Source organism: Theobroma cacao, chromosome 4 (assembly GCF_053813885.1).
Source record: "Theobroma cacao isolate CCN51 chromosome 4, ASM5381388v1, whole genome shotgun sequence".
In the NCBI taxonomy this organism is placed as follows: domain Eukaryota; kingdom Viridiplantae; phylum Streptophyta; class Magnoliopsida; order Malvales; family Malvaceae; genus Theobroma; species Theobroma cacao.
In genome coordinates, this window is record NC_142642.1 from 39,150,754 (window position 1) to 39,169,297 (window position 18,544).

Consider the following 18,544-nt stretch of genomic DNA (forward strand, 5'->3'; position numbering starts at 1 on the left):
ATTCATATTTATTAATTTTTTTAAAATTTTTACCTATTCGATGTGATTTTATTCAAGTATATTCTGATACAACTTTGTTACATAATTATATTCTTTTTTCAAAGATTAACTTATACAACATTTTTAAACTTTTTAATATCTGAAATGAAATTGAAATATTTTATTTTTTTTAAGCATTAAAAAGACTCATAATTAAATTTGGGAGGGGAAAAACACTAATTTAAGACAAAATGAGGGGTCTAAAAGATATTAATGCCCAATGATTCTGGATGAATCTGAAATTCCCCTCTTAATTGAAGTTTCTGTCCAGGTTCATTTTAAATATCTTCTTTTCGGTTGCAGATTCGCGTGTGGGTTTTTTAGGTAAAGAAGTGGTAGTACGAGACTAGAACTTGCAACTGCGGCTGTCAACATGAGCGCATCATCAGGTTCTGTTCAGAAAACAGAGGAAGAATGGCGGGCAATTCTGTCTCCGGAGCAGTTCCGGATTCTGCGCCAGAAAGGAACCGAGTAAAAACAAAATCCCATCATTGAATCTCATTAGTACATGTTTATTTTTCCTTCTTCGTTGTTTGGTTTTTAGAATCTCTGACATGTTTTAGAATCTGGGTATCTTTGTTTTGTCCCATCAAACAATTCTTTGGATGGGAAAGCTTGTGTTTTTGGGGTCAATTTGATTGGGTTGACCTTGTCTCGAAATTTCAGATGGACTGTGAACATGTTGATTGCTTTAGATTTTTGTAATTTCTTATGCTAAATCTTAGAATTTCACCTGAAAAGTTGGTTTTGGTTCTCTTGTTGTGGTCATTTGTTGTCTTAAAACATGAAAAGGAGGAGGTATGGGGAAGAAACTGTGAAGAAGGTCCCAAGCTGGTATCTGGTGGGAGAATATTTGATTAACAAAAGGATTTCAATTGGGGAAAAAGAAAGATTTTTTCCCCCAAAAGTTCTCTGTCTAATTTTGAAGAGTGGTGATTACAGATTCTTGTAACATTTGATATACTTGAATGGCAGTGGTGGATTTGTGTAATGTGAAAATAGTAGGCAATGCCCTTAGAAAAATGAGTTTCTAGCAAGTCAATGTCAATGGCTTTCTTTCTTTTGCACATGCTGCTGGTCTCACTGGGGTACTTGTCTTTGTTTCCTAATAATGTTTTGGAGATTGTGTCTCCTGTATTGACTTATCACTGTGGAAAGAGAGCTCAAAAATTGGTAGCAAGTTCTTGATTTATAAGTGATGACAAAGAGTTGTGCATTTTATGTAAGTCTAGAGACACTGGTTTGCATTGATGAAATCCTTGTTTTTTACCTTCTTCCCTTTCATGCACCTCACACTTCCTTCATGTCATTGTTGAAACATAAAATTTCCAAATTCCGAAGTCCTGAAAGTTAAAGTGTTTCCTTGATGATTATGAAACTATGATTTTTGTGAACGTGGAATCTTACTAGTTTTCTTGTGCTAACCTGATGAAATTCATGTAGCATCAGATACTTTGGTCTGGTGTGCTCATAGGTTGATGATGTGCAGGATGCGAGGAACTGGAGAATATGGCAAATTTTTTGATGAAGGGGTTTATAATTGTGCCGGTTGTGGGCAACCGCTTTACAAGTCCACAACCAAATTTGACTCTGGCTGTGGTTGGCCTGCTTTCTATGAGGGTTTCCCTGGGGCCATAAACCGCTCTGTGAGTTTCAAATTCTTTCTCATCCCCCAACCCCCCTTTTTCTCTCTCTCTTAGTATCATGCTAGTGTTATGCCTTTTATTGGATCCTAAACATGGAAACAACGATTTTGCAGCCTGATCCTGATGAGAGAAGAACTGAGATTACTTGTGCAGCTTGTGGGGGGCACTTGGGTCATGTTTTTAAAGGGGAGGGGTTCTCAGTGCCAACAGATGAACGCCACTGTGTCAACAGTGTTGCGATCAAGTTTGTTCCTGCTAATTCTGCTCCTCCCTGTGAGGAAAAAGTTGTTTCAGCATAAAGAACAAGCTGAAGTGTACAATTGTAACAAATAAATGAAATTGGTGAGTATAATTATGAGTGTGAAAACTGTAAACTAATTGTGCTGGTTTCCAATAAAGCCTCCTGACTTAATGATTATTTTGGGTTTTTTTTTTTTTTTTGACTTGGGGATAGGGGATTCGAATGCATCAACTAATGAGCCAAATGGTCTGGTGCTCATGACTATTTTGGTTATTTTTGAGCCTCTGTTTGACATTAAATGATTTTGTGCCATTCCTATCAATTCCCAAGTCATCTTTTGTGTGCATTGACAAGAGAATAACAGAACATTGTAAAAATTTTTTTTTTTTTGTAATTAGGGGAGGGGGATTCGAATTTTGCTTTTTAATCAGGGAATCATGCACCAACTAATGAGTCAAATGTTCGGGTGCAGAACATTGTAGAAAGTTATTTGTTAAGCTTTTATACGATGAGATGTGATTGGATGGCTGTTTCTATCTCTGGATCATCATGAACAATGCTGTGGTTGATTTGGAGGGGTTTGGAGGATAGAAGTGTATAGCAGTATGTGAAATCGTCTTGGAATCACAGAGCCTGTATCATCTCGGTTGCGGTTGTGCCATGGGAACGGGTGGAACACAGATGGGAACTGATTGCCAGGAAGGACAGTGATTTTTTTTTTCTTGTTCAGAACAAAGGGGCTAAACAGCCCGACCAAATTACCAAGTGGAAAGACAATCACTAGAGATTAGCACAGACAAGTCCACAGGGGGAAACGAAATCCTATCAAGATGGCAACAACAGTCTTCGTCCTGTCATGCAATATAGATTAGATATTTACATATGTATACATATGTATACACACACACACACATATATATATTGAAGGTGAGAAAAGGGAGATGGTTAGAATAGCTCTCAGCATAACCAGCGTTGGATGCTTTATAAGGCAAAGCACTAAAAGAGCTAATTGCTGCAGAACACCATTGCAGTTGAGCATTCCACAAGCATCGAAAAAGGGCGTTAGTCCCAATTCATCACATCAACCTTGCTCTGAATGTATATATCAGACCTTTGGTTTTGGCTAATGGACTGAAACGAGAGCAAACTTGCAAATACGGGGTCAAGTTTTTTCTATTCCTTGGAAAAGGGTTATAGCTTCAGTAATCGAGTAAAGAAATTAGATGTATGCCGTCATCAATGGAAATAGACCGACCACAGTACTACACCAATGCAACTCTGCAAGTTGACATCAAGACCAGTGGACAAGACAAAGTTTTGTGGTGCTCAAAGCAACTCTGCGATAGTACTTTGAAGTCGATGACAGTGTAACTAGTAATCCCCTACTTGCAACAGATTAAAAATTTCAGGGAAAAAGAAACAAAGATTGAACAAACAGCAGCAAAAATACCCGCCAAAATCCTGTATTAGGGTTTTCTTAGTTTCCCAATTATAAAAATGAAGCCTTTACCATTTAAATCATTCCAAGTTTTCTACTTTATAAAGTCTTAAATTTCAGAGTTTTCAAACCCATTTCAAGTCCGAGAACAAAAACAGAGTCTCAAAAAAATGAGGGGCAGAAAGAAAGCAGCGATCAATCCATCAAGCAGCAGCAAAGGCGGAGGAGGAGTTGTAGGACATGAACCAACCGCCAATCCTTGCAACTTCTTTCAACTCCCACGCCGTACAATCTTTGACATTTTCTCAAGGCTTCCCATCAACACCCTTTTCCATTGCAGGTGCGTTTGCAAGAGATTCCTCTGTTTCATTTCTGATCCTGAATTTGCAAGGCTCCACCTTTCAAGATCACCCCTTTGCATTTTAATCAAAACCATGCCACTCCAAAATGCTTCGAAGAGGCTCCAGTTAGCCCAAGTTGAAGCCGATGGTGCAAATTGCCAGGTCATGAAAATGAACTTCACTCCCAAATCAAACGTACCCACTTGCGATATTTCTCATATGAATGCATGCAATGGCTTGCTTTGTTTAGTTGGAGCTGAAAAAGATTCTTCCTTTTATGTTTGTAACCCAATTTTGGGTGAATTTATCACAATTCAACCACCTTATAAGGGTAGGCATAGAGGTACTTTCTGGGGACTTGGTTATTCAGCTGTGACTAATCAATACAAAGTTTTGCAAAGCTATTATCCAGCAATCGAATCGGCTGAACGTCATGTAGTGGCTGAGATATACACCATTGGGACTGGTTCATGGAGAAGCATTGGAAATGCACCTACTGACACTGTTGCTTTACCTTTCAATGCTTTTTTGAATGGAACTCTTCACTGGTTTCCTTGTACTCCAAATGGTAGTGAATTTATACATTCTTTTGACTTTGAGACTGAGCAGTTTGGGACACTTCCCCCACCTGATCATTTTCGTGAAGAGGATAAGAAATTTACAAATTACGCCAGGATTGGAGTGCTAGGAGGTTGTCTGTTTATAATTTACTTCACAAATTCGATACGATTTGATATTTGGGTTATGAAGGAGTATGGTGTCAAGGAGTCTTGGACCAAACAGTTTGTTATTGAAAATTTGTACCCAAAGCAAGGCAGCTGGGACTTCTATGAACCAATGGTTGTTTTGAACAATGGAGAAATCTTGATGTTGTACAATAATGATGCAGTAGTTTGTTACAATCAGAAGAGGAGAAATCTTCGAGGAACTAAATTTTTCCGGACTCGCTCACAGTTTGATGCAATTGCTTACATCCCTTGCTTTATTTCTCTTTACAATGTTGCAAAAGGAGAGCAAATTTCAAGGTACTATAATACAAGCCTGAAATTGGCATATGCTTCATCAATTTAGAATTTCAGCCAAAGAACTGATAGCTTAGACTTCAGCTAATGATTTTGGTGAGATAGATGTCTTGAAATTGGACTTTTTTTTTCGCCGGTATGAAATGCTCATGCATTTGCTTTGTTTCAAATGAGTGGCAATAGATATTTTCTTCTCAGAAGTTGATTGATTTGTTTCCTTGGTGCTATAGTATATTTGATGATGCAGAGTTCTGTTGATTCAAGAATACATACCATGAAGTTTGCATCATATACAACTAAACTCAACATAGCAATGCACTTTAGTACTAGGATTACAGTGATTTGGGAATTTTCTTTCATCACCTGCTGCTTGACTATATCTTTGGTTGTTGACATAATATTAAAACTGCTGGTCTGAAGAAAATGCCTTTCATGCCATTTTAGTGATAGACAGAGCTTTAGCCATTTGAAGCTAGTGGTTTATTTATAAAATGCAGTTTCTGGATAATTTAACACATGCTTGCTTGATGCTTGAGATGTTAGATTGAGACATGAACCTTGTCTGTTTTTTTCTGGACACTTGTTCTAATTGATTTTCTTCCATGTACAAATCCATATGGTTCTATTCCCCATATTACATGGTTAATTAATAAGCTAAAATGTTATTAATATATAGGATCCAAGGCACCAGAGAATACGAAAAGCTCTGTACAGAAGAATTCCAAGTTTGTGCTGGCTGTGGAGCACCACTCATTAACCCTGGCTATAGTATTCCAGCTTTTGGTGCTCCCTGTGGAGCTGTAAATTACCCTGTAAGTTATATTGTTTCCTTGAATTTTTATATGAGTCTCGCATTTAATATGCATTGGTTGTGATTTAATGAAACATAAAAAGTAAAATTTTCAGGAAGATTTATGTGCAAGAAACTCGGAGATCATATGTACAGCTTGTGACAAACACCAAGCTGCTCCTTTGAAATCTTTTCTGACCCTAGGGAGTCTATGAAGAGGAAAATGGTAATTAATAAATGAGGAGCCATTTTGACTATGGTATCAACTAAGTCCTTTGGAATTTTTATTATGAGTTCCGGCATTGAACACTATGCCCGATTTGCGATGTATTACTAAATCGGCTGTTACTGCTGTTGGTGCTTGTAAATATCGAGACATCTTCCTGTTGGAGGGAAAGATTAGTATGCTAATAGAAGAGTAGATATGCTTCCAAAATAAATAGAGAACTGCCCAGTTTTCAGGCCTTGAAGTAATATTTTCAGTCCTCTTATATCCCCAGAAACAGACCTTTCAGGGCCATTGACCATTGTAGCTTAGAAACTAGGGAGAGCATTCATGGCATTCAAGTCATTTAAGATGTGGCATCCATTTGCTACCATTCAAAAGAGAAATAGGGGATGCCAATCAATCTTCCACCTGCAGCTGAATCCTCTCACCTGAAGAAAGTCAGGGCACTTGACAATCAACCCTTGTTTATCCGAGGATCATTTTAATGGTTAATTAGATTGAAGTAGCCATTTGTGAATTTCGACCTTCAATGGAGATTATGGTAGTTTTATTCTTTGAGAAACTTTATCAGCAGTTCAGCAACATTCTGCTGGTATGAATTCAGGTTGGAACCTGGAACCTGAAACATAAAGCTACTAGTACATCTTACTGATAAATGCATGTAAAGGCTCTTCCTCTTGACCTTGGTTAACTAAAACAAATAAAATCTCAAACATAAAAAAGTCTGACAATTAGCTCGTGTTAGTCTTTGGAAAGAAGTGCAGCTGCCTCATGAAAGAATCAGAATTTAGAATACTTATCAATGTTATTTTTGAGTTTCTTTCCATGAATATTCCTCATCAAAATCCCATTTCAAAAAAAAAAAAAACCCTTCATTTGTCAAATTAGATTAATTCAGCCATATTTCATTAAAAGCAACAAAGATAATTTTGAACTAGGGTTCATAAAATAAGTTGAATTTGTTAAAAATTATTGAAAAAAATTCTTGGGTAAACAATTTTATGAAGCCCATATATGCCAAATAGCCCATCAAAGGTAGCCCTGCATCTAGAGCCCGCCCACAATCCCGCTACCAAGTTCACCTTTCAACCCCATAACTGAGGCTTACCTAGGAACAGTTCTCTCCTACCTCTTCCCTCCTTAAAAGCTTAAATTCATCAAAGAAAAAAGTGGGAAAAATAGTAGTGGGCAAAAAAAATTTTCATGGATGGCGAAAAGATAAAAAGAGGATCGGGGTCCCCAAAGAGGGTTGAAAAAGAAGAAACAGAATGGCAGTTGACAGATTTCCCATCGAGTATCATCGTGGAGATATTCTTAAGGCTTCCTGTAAAGGCCCTCGGCAAATGCAGGTGCGTCTGCAAAACTTGGTTTCGTATAATTTCTGATCCACAGTTTGCCAAACTTCACCTTTCAATATCACCCATTTGCATCTTGATAAAAAGAAACCGCATAAGCGCCAACCGAGGATATTGCATTTATCCCAGGTGGTAGAGGATTCTGGCACAAACCGCTTCTGGTTCGAGAAGATGAATTTCGCAAAACAATTTGACTTACAGAACTATGAATGTGACCTTGTCAATTCTTGCAATGGGCTGGTTTGCCTATCCGGGGTTCAAGAGGGATCAATCTATGTATGCAACCCAGTTTTAGGTGAGTACATTACTATTCCGGTGCCTGATGATTATGGGAGATATAATAAATCTTTTGCTTTAGGCTTCAATGTCAGAACTAATGAATTCAAGGTGTTACATACTTTTAAAGTGCTGCCGTATCTACTAGAGGCTGAAATATACACTCTGGGTACAGGATCATGGAGAAGCATTGGAAATGCACTTGGTGAAATTAGTTCCTTGAGTTTTTAACACTTTCTTGCATGAAACTCTTCATTGGGCTACTGAAAATAACCTTGCTGTTTGTTGTTATGGTGCAATTACTTGTTTTGACTTTGAGAAGGACCTGTTAGGAGAAGTTCCTGCACCGCCTCAATTCAAATTAGACATGCTTTCATTCGATCGTTTGAGGTTGGGGGTGTTTGATGGCTGTCTATCTGCATGTTGTTATCGTGCCAACGGTGCTTGGGAATTAGAAATTTGCGTTACGAAGGACTATGGTGTCAAGGAATCCTGGACTACACAGTTTCGAATAAATCCTTATGTGACTGACTGCAAGACTGACTACTATTATCCACTAATCTTTTTGAAGAATGGGGAAATCCTGATTTCCTTCAATGATGAGTTTGTAGTTTGCTACAATCTGGAAAAAGGAAGCCTTCGAGACACTAGAATTTTTCGAACCATGGGAGAATTCACCACAATTGGATACACCCCATGCTTTGTTTCACTGGATGATTTTGCTAAAGGAGAACAGATATCAAGGTATCCTACTATAATCCTTGCATCTGTTAGTGTATATTGGATGCATCTTTATATTCCTTTCGAACTCAATCATAAGTCTTCTTGGTACAAGGATTTGACTATTTGTGTTAAAAATCATGTCCTTTAATAAGTTGTGTGTAGAAGTATGAATTTGAAACAGGGTAAACAGGGTTGAATTTACACCAAACATTGTCAGTTCATGCTTCTTAGATCACCCCTTTGCAAATTGTGCACCTCTTGAATGACTGGCATGACACTTTGATATTATCCAGGAAGAGAAGCAGTGGGAAGGATGGCAGCACCTGCTTTTGACAAGGTCTTCTGTAAAAGTCACTGTGAGTTTCCTTTGTTATACTCTGATTTGTTCATACTAGGATCTATAAGTTGATAATTTCCTTGACCCAGTTGTTGGTTGCAATTTCGCAATCATGGAATGACAACCTTTCAGCCAAGTCAAGGACTCAAGGGAAGGGAACTTAGCATCCTTTTAGCGGTTAGCTACGGGCAGTTAAAGCTGTGATATCAAAGTGAAAGTCTTGGAGAACAAACAGAGCAATCCCGTTGTGAAGTTCCATTTTTGAGAAATCTTCATTTACCCTATTAAGTTTATATGAAGGGTTTTGTTGATGTTTTGATTTACCTTCATTACATTGTTAATTATAGTAAGTAACACTGTTTCTGTGAAGACCAAAAATGCAGATAAAGTTATAATTACATTGTTCTTTTGATATGACTGGAAACTTTCATTTTAATTTTTAAAGCAGCTATTAGATGCTGCAACTTCTATTCATCAAGCTCTTTTTATTTTTGAACTATGTTGAATGATGAAATTCATTTTTCCTTTTCCCCCACAACATCTTTCTAGGTTAGATGTTAACTATGCCCATTACAACAACCTAAAGTTTACCTGGGTTCTTCGTTCTCCATCCTGGAGAAGTGGATATGATTTCCTGTTCCATTGTTGTAACTTCTCCCTTATGAAAGGAAAACCAGCCCATTGTGCTACTTTGTTAAACAATTACTCTCAACTTTTAAATTTTGTTTTTCTCATAAAATTAAAAGTATTTTTGGTATTTTAAGCTTTCTGCATTATACTTCAGAGCAAGATTATATTTAATTCTGATTAAATAAAGATTATTTTTAAAGGGACAGTAAGGATGGCAGGCAGTAATGTCACCAGGCAGAGAGGTCCTATGTTTCTATTCTGATTCATTTCATTCTAGAATCTATAAGTTAATTATTTCATTTCATGTTGTTGGTTAAGCTAAACCAAGAGTCAAGGAGGAACTGAGAACATATTTGCAGTAAAAATCATGTTATCAAAGATTACAGGCTCCCAGTACCAACAGAGAAATTCCCCTGAGGAGTTTTTTTGTAGTTTATGAAGGATTCTATTCACCCAGTTGCTAAAGTAATACATTTTCTATGAAGGCCAAAATGCAAATGCAGATTGACAAGTTAAGATTTGGTAGAACAATAGGATAAATTCTCATAAGATATCTTCTACAAAGTACTTGTCAAGATCAAAGAAACATGGAGTCCATTAATAGCTGTTGCATTACATTTCTCAGCCCAATCAACAACAAAAATCAAAACTTTGCTCAGAATTTGTGAACTTGTGAAGCAATTTTCCTCAATCTTACAGCAAAAAATTTCACTTCCCTTTGCTATTCTTCCTCCTCTCGTTGCATGCCTTCAAAGCTTGAACCTCTGTCAAAAAACAGAAACTTGGTCAAGGAGCCAAGTTTTCCAACTGGGTTTATTACCAGCAACAAGAAAATGAAGGAGTTTAAAGCATACCCATTTGACAAGACTTCCAATTCCTGTTGCTGTTAACAAGACAATCCTGCAAACATATGCAGTGAAAATTTAACAAAAAAAGGGTTTAAACTAGGGTTTTAGAGTGGTTTAAAGAACCAAAAAAAAAAAGAGAATATTTTATTTACTTGCAAGGACAAGTAGAGAGCAGAGCATTCCTCGAGCTGCTTCACATTCTCATCGTCGTCGGTGGCGTCGTCTTGGTGGAGCACCGCTTGCTGCGGTTGAGACAGGGGCGGAGATTTTGGCGGTGGCGCTTCTTGGTCCATTTTTTTTTGGGGGGTGCGGGGGGGGGGGGGGGGGGGGGGGGGGGTGGTGTGGGGTTGTTGTAGCGTGTGGTTTAGCTCTTTTTGGTCTTCGGTCAAAACCATTAGGCTTAAACCGTTTTTAATTGAAAAAAGAAAAAAAAACAATTAATAAATTCTAATAAAAAATCAAGTTTATATTATATATATAACATTAACTCAAAAGTTTTTAAATTATTAATAATTTTTAATATAAAGATAATGCTCAATTTAAAATTAAGACAATGTGGAAATGGTTTGTTGAAATCATCACGTCAATCAATTAAAACTCAATTTTCTTTATAAGAAGTTTCAAGTTCCAAATTTTCAAAGCTTTTGTGTTTTTCAACTTAACTACAATACAAAACATTGAAAATTTTAGAGAGTCATGATCCCTTTTTTTAATTAAGAAAATAATATTCAAATTTTAGTCTCTAAATAAAGGATCATGCACCAAATATTCAGACGTTGAAAAGTCATGATACTTATATCTAAAATCGTTACAACTTTGATGTTAATTGTTATTATCTGTTCATGTCTTAATTAAGGTTATTAAGACATGTTATATATCACATGAGCGAAAAGTATCAACTATCATAATACGTAAAAAAAAATTTCAAATATTGAAAAAATTTTAAATAAGTTTTTAATTTTTTATTATATTTAATCAAGTTGGTATTTTTATTTTAAATCAAATAAGATTTTATAACTAACAATTGATTAACTGTCGTCAGTCAAAACATCACATGCTATTTTTATATCACATGATGTTGTCGTGACATGTTTGTATATCATAATAAATAACAATGTAACATGCTGATATAGTATTTTCACGCATCATCTTAATATCACATTAACGTCATGTTGACATAAAAATGATGAATAATGTTTTGATTAGTGATAATTAATAATGTGATATAAGTATAAAAATTTATTTAAAATTTATAAATAGTTTATAATTTTTTTAAAATATTATTATTTTAAAATTTTTATTAAAATTAAGGATTTGTGTGATACACAATTTTAAAAATATTTTTTTTATGTTCAATAAGTAAAATAATTCAACAACTTTTTTTTAAAATATAAGTTTATAAAATTTATATTTAGCCTACCTTTATTGAATTCTTTCTGTAAATTAGGCAAAACAATTAATAACAAAAAAAAGTTTGATCATAAATGTTACATTTAATGATGAAATACCCTTACGTATTAATTTTTTTTATCAAAATTACATATAAATCTATTAATTTTTATAATAGACACTTCATCTAAAAAAATATTTTTTATTAGACAGTTAAATTAACCGTTAGTGTTTTTATCAAATTAATGACATGATAATGATACAAAGATAATTTTCCCTTAATTGATTTTTTATTTATTAAAAAAAAAAGCTCCCCATTTGGGGAGCACTGGAGCTCTCTTGGGAGCTTGATATTTGGGAGCACAGGCCGGTGGAAGCATCGATCGATTTTTTTTTAAAATAATAATAATTTTTTAAATTAATAAAAAAATATTTTTGTTTTTTATAATTTTTGTTAACAATATTTATACTATTGAAATGGAGTGTTTATTTTAAAAATTAATAAGTTTATTTAGAATTTTGATTAAAACTTAATAAGTACGAATATTTTACCTTAAATTTAATTTAATATGATGTTAAAATAATTTAAAATAATAAATTTATTTGTATTTTTCAAAATTCTTTGCAAAAATAATGATGATATTTTTTAATTCCATTTTATTTTTTAAAAAAATGAATAAAAATCTAAATCAGGTGTAATTTTCCTTAACCATGGTTAGTTTAAGACAGCGAAATTGCCAACCATGGTTCCACAGACAAAAAAAAAAAAAAAAATTGTCCAAACCAAAAATATTTATCTAGAGAGTGACAGAGAGACCTTCAATGCAGGTAAAATAAATTAAAAGAAAATAAACCCAAAAAACTTAAAAAAAAAAAAAAGAGAAGAGTTGCTTCTTTTCTATATATATGTATTCTCTTACCTTTCACCGATGGTCTGAGATTCGTCTTACCTTTGATTTTTGCTTCAACAAATAAGTTTTATAATCTGGGTATGTATTTCGATCACCGAAATCAAATCATAAATCAAATAAAAGGATCTTTTGTTGCCTCAGTAGTTACTCAATCGATTTTTCTTTTTGGATTTTTTTTCTTGATCTGTTGGCTTATTTTTAATTTTGGATTATATATTAAAAATTGATAGATAGAATAAAAATTTTGCAGTTTTACTTAGTGGGTAATTTGCTAATGCATTGATTAATTCTAGAATCCGGTAGTCTTCCTTTTTTTTTTAATTGATTACTTTTTTCTTTTGTTGCAGAATTTTGATTTTTGGTGATTTTAATTTTGATACTTGAGATATAAAGGTACGGTTGTTGTCCTTTTTTATTTTTTTGGTTTGAATGTGTAATTTGATATTATTACTATGTCTAGTTTGATAGTGTATGATCTAATGAGCTGATTAAGTTGAATTTTGGAGTGCATATTATATTTTTTGTTGGGTTTGGTGAAATGGGTCATTGGATAGTTTAGTTTTTGCATTGAGGATTGATAGATAGTTTGATAAATGTAATTGGATTGTTGGTTTTTCTGGATGCAGCTTGAAAATGGCATCAATGGTTCTTAACGGTAGTAGTAGTAGTCAAGTGTCTCCCTTGATATCAATTCAAGAAAAAGGTAGCAGGAATAAGAGAAAGTTCCGGGCTGATCCGCCTTTAGGCGATCCAAATAAGATTATACCTTCACCTCAAAACGAGTATCCAAGTTATGAATTTTGTGCTGAGAAGTTTGAAATCACCCCAGTCCATGGTCAAGCTAGTGCATGTGACTTGTGCGGTGTTAACCAAGATCATTCAGATGGATTAAAACTTGACCTGGGATTGTCCAGCACGGTAGGTTCTTCTGAGGTTGGGCCAAGCCAGCCTAGAGAGGAAATAGAAGCAGATGAATATCAAGATGCTGATTGGAGTGATCTCACAGAATCTCAGCTAGAAGAACTTGTTTTAAGCAATTTGGATGCAATATTCAAGAGTGCAATAAAGAAAATTGTTGCTTGTGGTTACACAGAAGAAATTGCTACTAAGGCAGTCTTGAGGTCTGGCCTTTGTTATGGTTGTAAAGATACTGTTTCAAATATAGTGGATAATACCTTAGCATTTCTTAGAAGTGGCCAAGACATCAACTCTTCCAGGGACCACTGTTTTGAGGATCTACAGCAGCTGGAAAAGTATATATTAGCAGAACTGGTTTGTGTTCTTCGAGAGGTTCGGCCTTTCTTCAGCACTGGGGATGCAATGTGGTGCTTGTTGATTTGTGACATGAATGTATCGCATGCTTGTTCTATGGATGGTGACCCATTGAGTGGTTTTGTTGGCGACGAAGCTTCCAATGGGAGTTCTTCTACTTCTAACCTGTTGAAGACAGAAGCTAAAAGTTCTGATATGAATTTTCCTAATCCTTGTAAACCTGTTCCTTGCATTCCTTGTTCTCATAGTTCTCTTCCAAAGGCACCATCTATGGGAGTCAATAGCACAACAAAATCTAAGAACTCCCTTGTTCTAAGTGGTATAGTCTCAGAGAAAGAGGGAACAAGCTCCATTTCTGATAGTGCAGATAAAACTTTCTGTGCAGCAGGAACATCTCAGTCTTCAACACTGGAAGAAAAGTTTGTGGGGAGTAGAAAGATTCACTCTACCAAGAGGGAATACATTCTTCGGCAGAAGTCACTTCATCTGGAGAAAAACTACAGGACATATGGAACTAGAGGGTCATCGAGAGCTAAACTGAGTGGTTTGGGAGGTTTAATATTGGACAAGAAACTAAAATCTGTCTCTGACTCTGCAGCTGTCAATATAAAAAATGCATCCTTGAAAATTAAGGCAATGGGAGCTGATATCCCTCAAGATAATGGGAGTCACAATCTTTCTGTCAATTCGGGACCCTCTTCTTCTGCAACATTTTGCTTAGATAATGGTAATAATATTTCTGCATTGCCTAAGACCAATATAGCAACCACTTCACCCCAAGTAAACATGCCACCTGCGTTACTACCTATCAATAACCCACCTGCATTATCAACTGCTGATACTGAGCTTTCGCTCTCACTGCCCACCAAAAGCAACTCAATTGTAGTGCCTTCTGTTTCTCATTGTGAGTCTGCTAATTTGAGCTATGCTGGGATGCCATATGATAAATCCCTGGGGCAGTGGGTCCCTCAGGATAAGAAGGATGAGATGATTCTGAAGCTGGTCCCTAGGGTGCAGGAACTGCAAAATCAGCTCCAGGAATGGACAGAATGGGCCAATCAAAAGGTTATGCAAGCTGCTCGTCGACTAAGTAAGGACAAAGCTGAACTTAAGACTTTGAGGCAAGAGAAAGAAGAAGTTGAACGGCTCAAGAAAGAGAAATCAACTTTGGAGGATAACACTTTGAAGAAGCTTGTTGAGATGGAGAGTGCTTTGAGTAAGGCTGGTGGGCAGGTGGATGGTGCTAATGCTACTGTGCGCAGGCTTGAGGTGGAAAATGCAGCACTACGGCAGGAGATGGAGGCTGCAAAATTACGTGCAGCTGAGTCTGCAGCTAGCTGTCAGGAGGTGTCGAAGAGAGAGAAAAAAACACTAATGAAAGTTCAGTCTTGGGAGAAGCAGAAAACCTTTTTCCAGGAAGAGCTCATGACTGAAAAGCGTAAGGTTGCCCAGCTGTTGCAGGAACTACAGCAGGCTAAAGTTCTCCAAGAACAGCTTGAGGTATGTAAGTTTAATTTCCAAGCATTTCTTTATCTCTTCTTTCTCTCCCCCAATTTTCTCCTCGTAGAAACAAGAGGTAATCCTTGATATACTATAAATTTATAATAAATTTCTACCAGCAGCTTTGTAAACATGAGACATGGTGAGGAAAGCATCCGATACTTGATGTAGACAAGTCAGATTTCTGAGAATCATCCTCACATTGTAATGTTTTGACATCTTGCATATTTTGAATGGTCAAAAGAAGTTGCCAAACTGCTCCAGAGAGGTAGTTCATAGATGGGATTGTGAAAAGTGTTTTAATGAATTGACACCAATTCTGAAGTCCCCAAATTGGAAGTGTTGAATCTAAAACTTTTGCATGGCATTCTCTAGGTGTCATGTATTCCATGTAGTTGGTGTGACATTCACATCAAATAAGTGTGGCAGACACAATTGGGATACTCCTTTGAGATGGCAAACGAATATGGTAAATGCATGTAAAGGGTTCTTGTGCATGTAATGTGCACAAAAGATCTGTTTTTGCTAGTAAAAGGTAATGCAAATGCAAAGAAAAGGAGTCTGGGTATTTTCAGATTGTCCATTCTAGTACATGCCAGAAGAGTATAGGTTGCCAATATATCTTCACATTCGTGGGCCAATTCTATACTTTATGTTTTAAGTTATACACGTTTCCGACTATTTATTACTACCTTTTTTTTTGTTTCCAAATTTTCGGAAGAAAATTGGACAGAAAGTAGTAGTCACTACATCCTAGCTCTGATTTCATATTATGCCCTAGCATTTGGGTGTGGAGTTGTCCTATAGCATATTCACTTCACCTTACACATATTTCCACAATTTTTCAAGCTGCTTCCGAGAGTTTTTTTATTTGTTTTCTAACTGACTGGATATAACATATCAAATGTATGGTTTCAAGCCACAATTATGTCAGGACTTTGAAGGTACGCTGCTAGTTTGTTAAAAAACAAAGGGATCCCTTGCTTGTCTGAGTAGGTGTTTCTTGTAATTATGGCTTATGCTATTGCCCTGTTCTCATTGGAAAGGAAAACTATCTCAGGCTAGATGGCAACAGGAAGAGAAGGCAAAGGAAGAAGTACTTACTCAGGCTAGTTCAATAAGAAAGGAAAGAGAAAAAATTGAGGCTTCAGCAAAATCAAAGGAGTTAATGATTAAGTCAAAAGCAGAAACCAGTTTGCAGAAGTACAAAGAGGATATTCAGAAACTTGAAAAGGAAATCTCTCAATTGAGACTGAAGACAGACTCTTCCAAAATTGCTGCACTTCGAAGGGGCATTGATGGAAGCTATGTGGGCAGATTTATAGACAGCAAATATGGCATGGCTCAAAAGGAGTCTCAAACCCCTTTTATCTCAGAAGTTGTGACAGATTTCCAAGACTTCTCAGGAAGAGGAGGTGTGAAACGTGAACGTGAGTGTGTGATGTGCCTGTCAGAGGAGATGTCTGTGGTTTTTATCCCATGTGCTCATCAGGTTGTTTGTACTACATGCAATGAGCTCCATGAGAAACAAGGGATGAAGGACTGTCCTTCTTGTAGGAGTCCCATCCAGCGGCGTATTCCTGTACGTTATGCTCGCTCTTAATTTTAATCTTGAAGTGAGTTGAGTGTTCTGAATAATGTTTGTGGGACTCCTTTGAATTGAATAATGCATTTGAGTTGCACCTTTTGAGAGTTGAGACAATTAAGTTGCATTACGGTGCAAGATGATGCTTCATTTTGTTTTCCCCCTTATTTCAAGTGGTTATAAGAGTTAATTAGTTTAACATACTAAGCTAGACAGAAGGCAGGTCTAAAGTATGTGATTCTCTGTGAGTTTCTTTAGTATTTACTGGAATACTTTCTAAGGGGTAGCTTTGACTACCGAGATACAGGTTAAACCCGTTTGATATTCACTATCAATTGATGAACAATAAAGCAACTTTCAAGCTGCACCTGAAGTTAATTACATATTGCATTTTTATTTTTTTTATAATTGGGGGAGGGAGAATTCGAACTCTGCTCTCTAGGCAGGGGATCATGCACCAACCAATGAACTAAATATTCGGGTGCAAATTATTTCTTTCTTTATATGTTTCCTTCCTTATATGCCTTCTAAACCCTATGTTTCTCGATAGACAACCAGCTCTTTAACTAGAGGCATTTCACATTAGTAGTTCATATATAGAGTTGTGCTTTTATTTTGCATTTCCTAACATTATGAGTCTCCTTCCATTGTTCTTGTCAATATTAACTTTTAGCAATTTGCTGCTTTATCAAGTGTCATGTCTTGCCAAGAGACTGACTCTAGTTTTCACAGTTTCCACTGTAACAACTAACAAGGGCTGCTTTGTCTTATTTTCCCTTTCCCTCCGTTTATAAGGAAAAGAAAGTTCTGTTATATTTGTTTACATTCAGACATTGACAGCATGGACTTTCATGCTTTCCTTTTCTTCTTCTTCCTCTTCTTCTTTATGTCTACCTTTTGTCATTCCGATTTCTCGGGTTAGAAGCAGCATGGTCATTATGCTGTTCTCTCTTTCATCCATTGGAGTTTGGAGGCAGGAGAGGTCTAGAGAAGGTGTTGATCTAAGGTCTAACAAGCTCCAAGGATTTATGATATTCTAAGTTATATTTTGATTTGGGAAATGAGAGATTTGAACTTAATTCTTTGAGCAAAAAGACAGATTAACTTAGCACTTAATCTGATAGATTATTTTTTGAGTTTGAGTTAGGTTTTTATTGTATTAACTTGATTACGTCCATAAAAGGCTTCCATGATAGCAATTGGTGTGACTCCAAGGAGTTTGATTGGATCATAATCACCACCATCACCACCATGATTCATACATATGTGAGAGTGAGTTGAGAGCTGATAGGTATATATATTTGGAAGGATAAGGCAGGAGAGAGCAAGATTGCAGTTTCCCTCTTGTGTCCATGGCTTAGCCACGTGGCATGATACCTGTGGAGTCAAAGTACACTCAACAACTACTGTAAACACTCTTTGGTTATGGTTTTTCTTCTATTCATCATACCCAGATTCAACCACTAGATCATCCCTCACTCCAATGGAATGGAACTCCCTAAAATGTCCTATTGCTTTGTGTTCTGTGAATGACGACCAATTTGTCCCATTAATTATATTTATCTACTACAATAATATCTTAAGGCTTTCATGAAATGACATATATATATATATATATATATATACATGTTATTTGAATTGTGGTCCAAAGACAAACAAAGTTAAGAAATATCGAGAAAGACCCAAAGGCGACATAGTGTTGATTGAATGCCACGAAAACAGATTCGCAGTTCCTCATACATGGGATGTTATTCTCCAATTAATTTGGTGACAAAGAAATCTTATAAGGTATTTATTATTATGTAGTAGCATTTTTCTTTTACAATTTTGCAACCTCATGTATTTGTAAAATCTTATGATATGACATTTGATAAACCCAAATTTTTTAAATATATATAATTTGAGGTCAAGTTCAACCGAAAAAATAATAAAAAGAATGATAAATTTCACTTCCATCTCATATGATTTATAC

At 35.9% G+C, this 18,544-nt stretch overlaps 4 protein-coding genes and 1 long non-coding RNA gene across 11 annotated transcripts; 4 read left to right on the plus strand and 1 right to left on the minus strand.

Moving 5' to 3' along the window:
* Positions 1–310: 310 nt before the first annotated feature.
* Positions 311–2,103, plus strand: LOC18603382 (peptide methionine sulfoxide reductase B5-like). The gene is made up of 3 exons (XM_007035316.3): positions 311–510; positions 1,529–1,685; positions 1,799–2,103. The coding sequence occupies exons 1-3, from the start codon at positions 413–415 to the stop codon at positions 1,982–1,984; spliced, it is 441 nt and encodes a 146-aa protein (XP_007035378.1). The 5' UTR covers positions 311–412; the 3' UTR covers positions 1,985–2,103.
* Positions 2,104–2,243: 140 nt separating this feature from the next.
* Positions 2,244–5,991, plus strand: LOC18603383 (F-box protein At3g07870-like). Of its 2 annotated transcripts, none has more exons than XM_018119974.2 (3): positions 2,244–4,730; positions 5,404–5,539; positions 5,622–5,991. In XM_018119974.2, the coding sequence occupies exons 1-3, from the start codon at positions 3,535–3,537 to the stop codon at positions 5,622–5,624; spliced, it is 1,335 nt and encodes a 444-aa protein (XP_017975463.2). In that variant the 5' UTR covers positions 2,244–3,534; the 3' UTR covers positions 5,625–5,991. The 2 variants fall into 2 exon arrangements, with proteins under 2 accessions (XP_017975463.2, XP_017975462.2); XM_018119973.2 differs by having other exon boundaries at positions 5,634–5,991.
* Positions 5,992–6,957: 966 nt separating this feature from the next.
* On the plus strand, positions 6,958–8,851 carry LOC18603384 (uncharacterized). 2 transcript variants are annotated; one of them, XR_016025881.1, is made up of 4 exons: positions 6,958–7,095; positions 7,231–8,121; positions 8,394–8,456; positions 8,527–8,851. It is a non-coding gene; the product is annotated as an uncharacterized LOC18603384 (long non-coding RNA). The 2 variants fall into 2 exon arrangements; XR_016025882.1 differs by having other exon boundaries at positions 8,570–8,851.
* A 784-nt stretch (positions 8,852–9,635) lies between these two features.
* Positions 9,636–10,236, minus strand: LOC18603385 (Cox19-like CHCH family protein). The gene is made up of 3 exons (XM_018119277.2): positions 10,068–10,236; positions 9,922–9,967; positions 9,636–9,831 (listed from the first exon to the last, which is right to left on the minus strand). The coding sequence occupies exons 1-3, from the start codon at positions 10,206–10,208 to the stop codon at positions 9,776–9,778; spliced, it is 243 nt and encodes an 80-aa protein (XP_017974766.2). The 5' UTR covers positions 10,209–10,236; the 3' UTR covers positions 9,636–9,775.
* A 1,895-nt stretch (positions 10,237–12,131) lies between these two features.
* LOC18603386 (putative E3 ubiquitin-protein ligase RF298) lies at positions 12,132–16,689 on the plus strand. Of its 5 annotated transcripts, none has more exons than XM_018119965.2 (4): positions 12,132–12,293; positions 12,563–12,608; positions 12,842–14,987; positions 16,048–16,689. In XM_018119965.2, the coding sequence occupies exons 3-4, from the start codon at positions 12,849–12,851 to the stop codon at positions 16,588–16,590; spliced, it is 2,682 nt and encodes an 893-aa protein (XP_017975454.2). In that variant the 5' UTR covers positions 12,132–12,293; positions 12,563–12,608; positions 12,842–12,848; the 3' UTR covers positions 16,591–16,689. The 5 variants fall into 5 exon arrangements, with proteins under 5 accessions (XP_017975454.2, XP_007035384.3, XP_088661671.1 ...); XM_007035322.3 differs by having other exon boundaries at positions 16,034–16,212; XM_088805545.1 differs by lacking the exon at positions 16,048–16,689 and adding an exon at positions 15,107–15,532.
* The last annotated feature ends 1,855 nt before the right edge of the window (positions 16,690–18,544 follow it).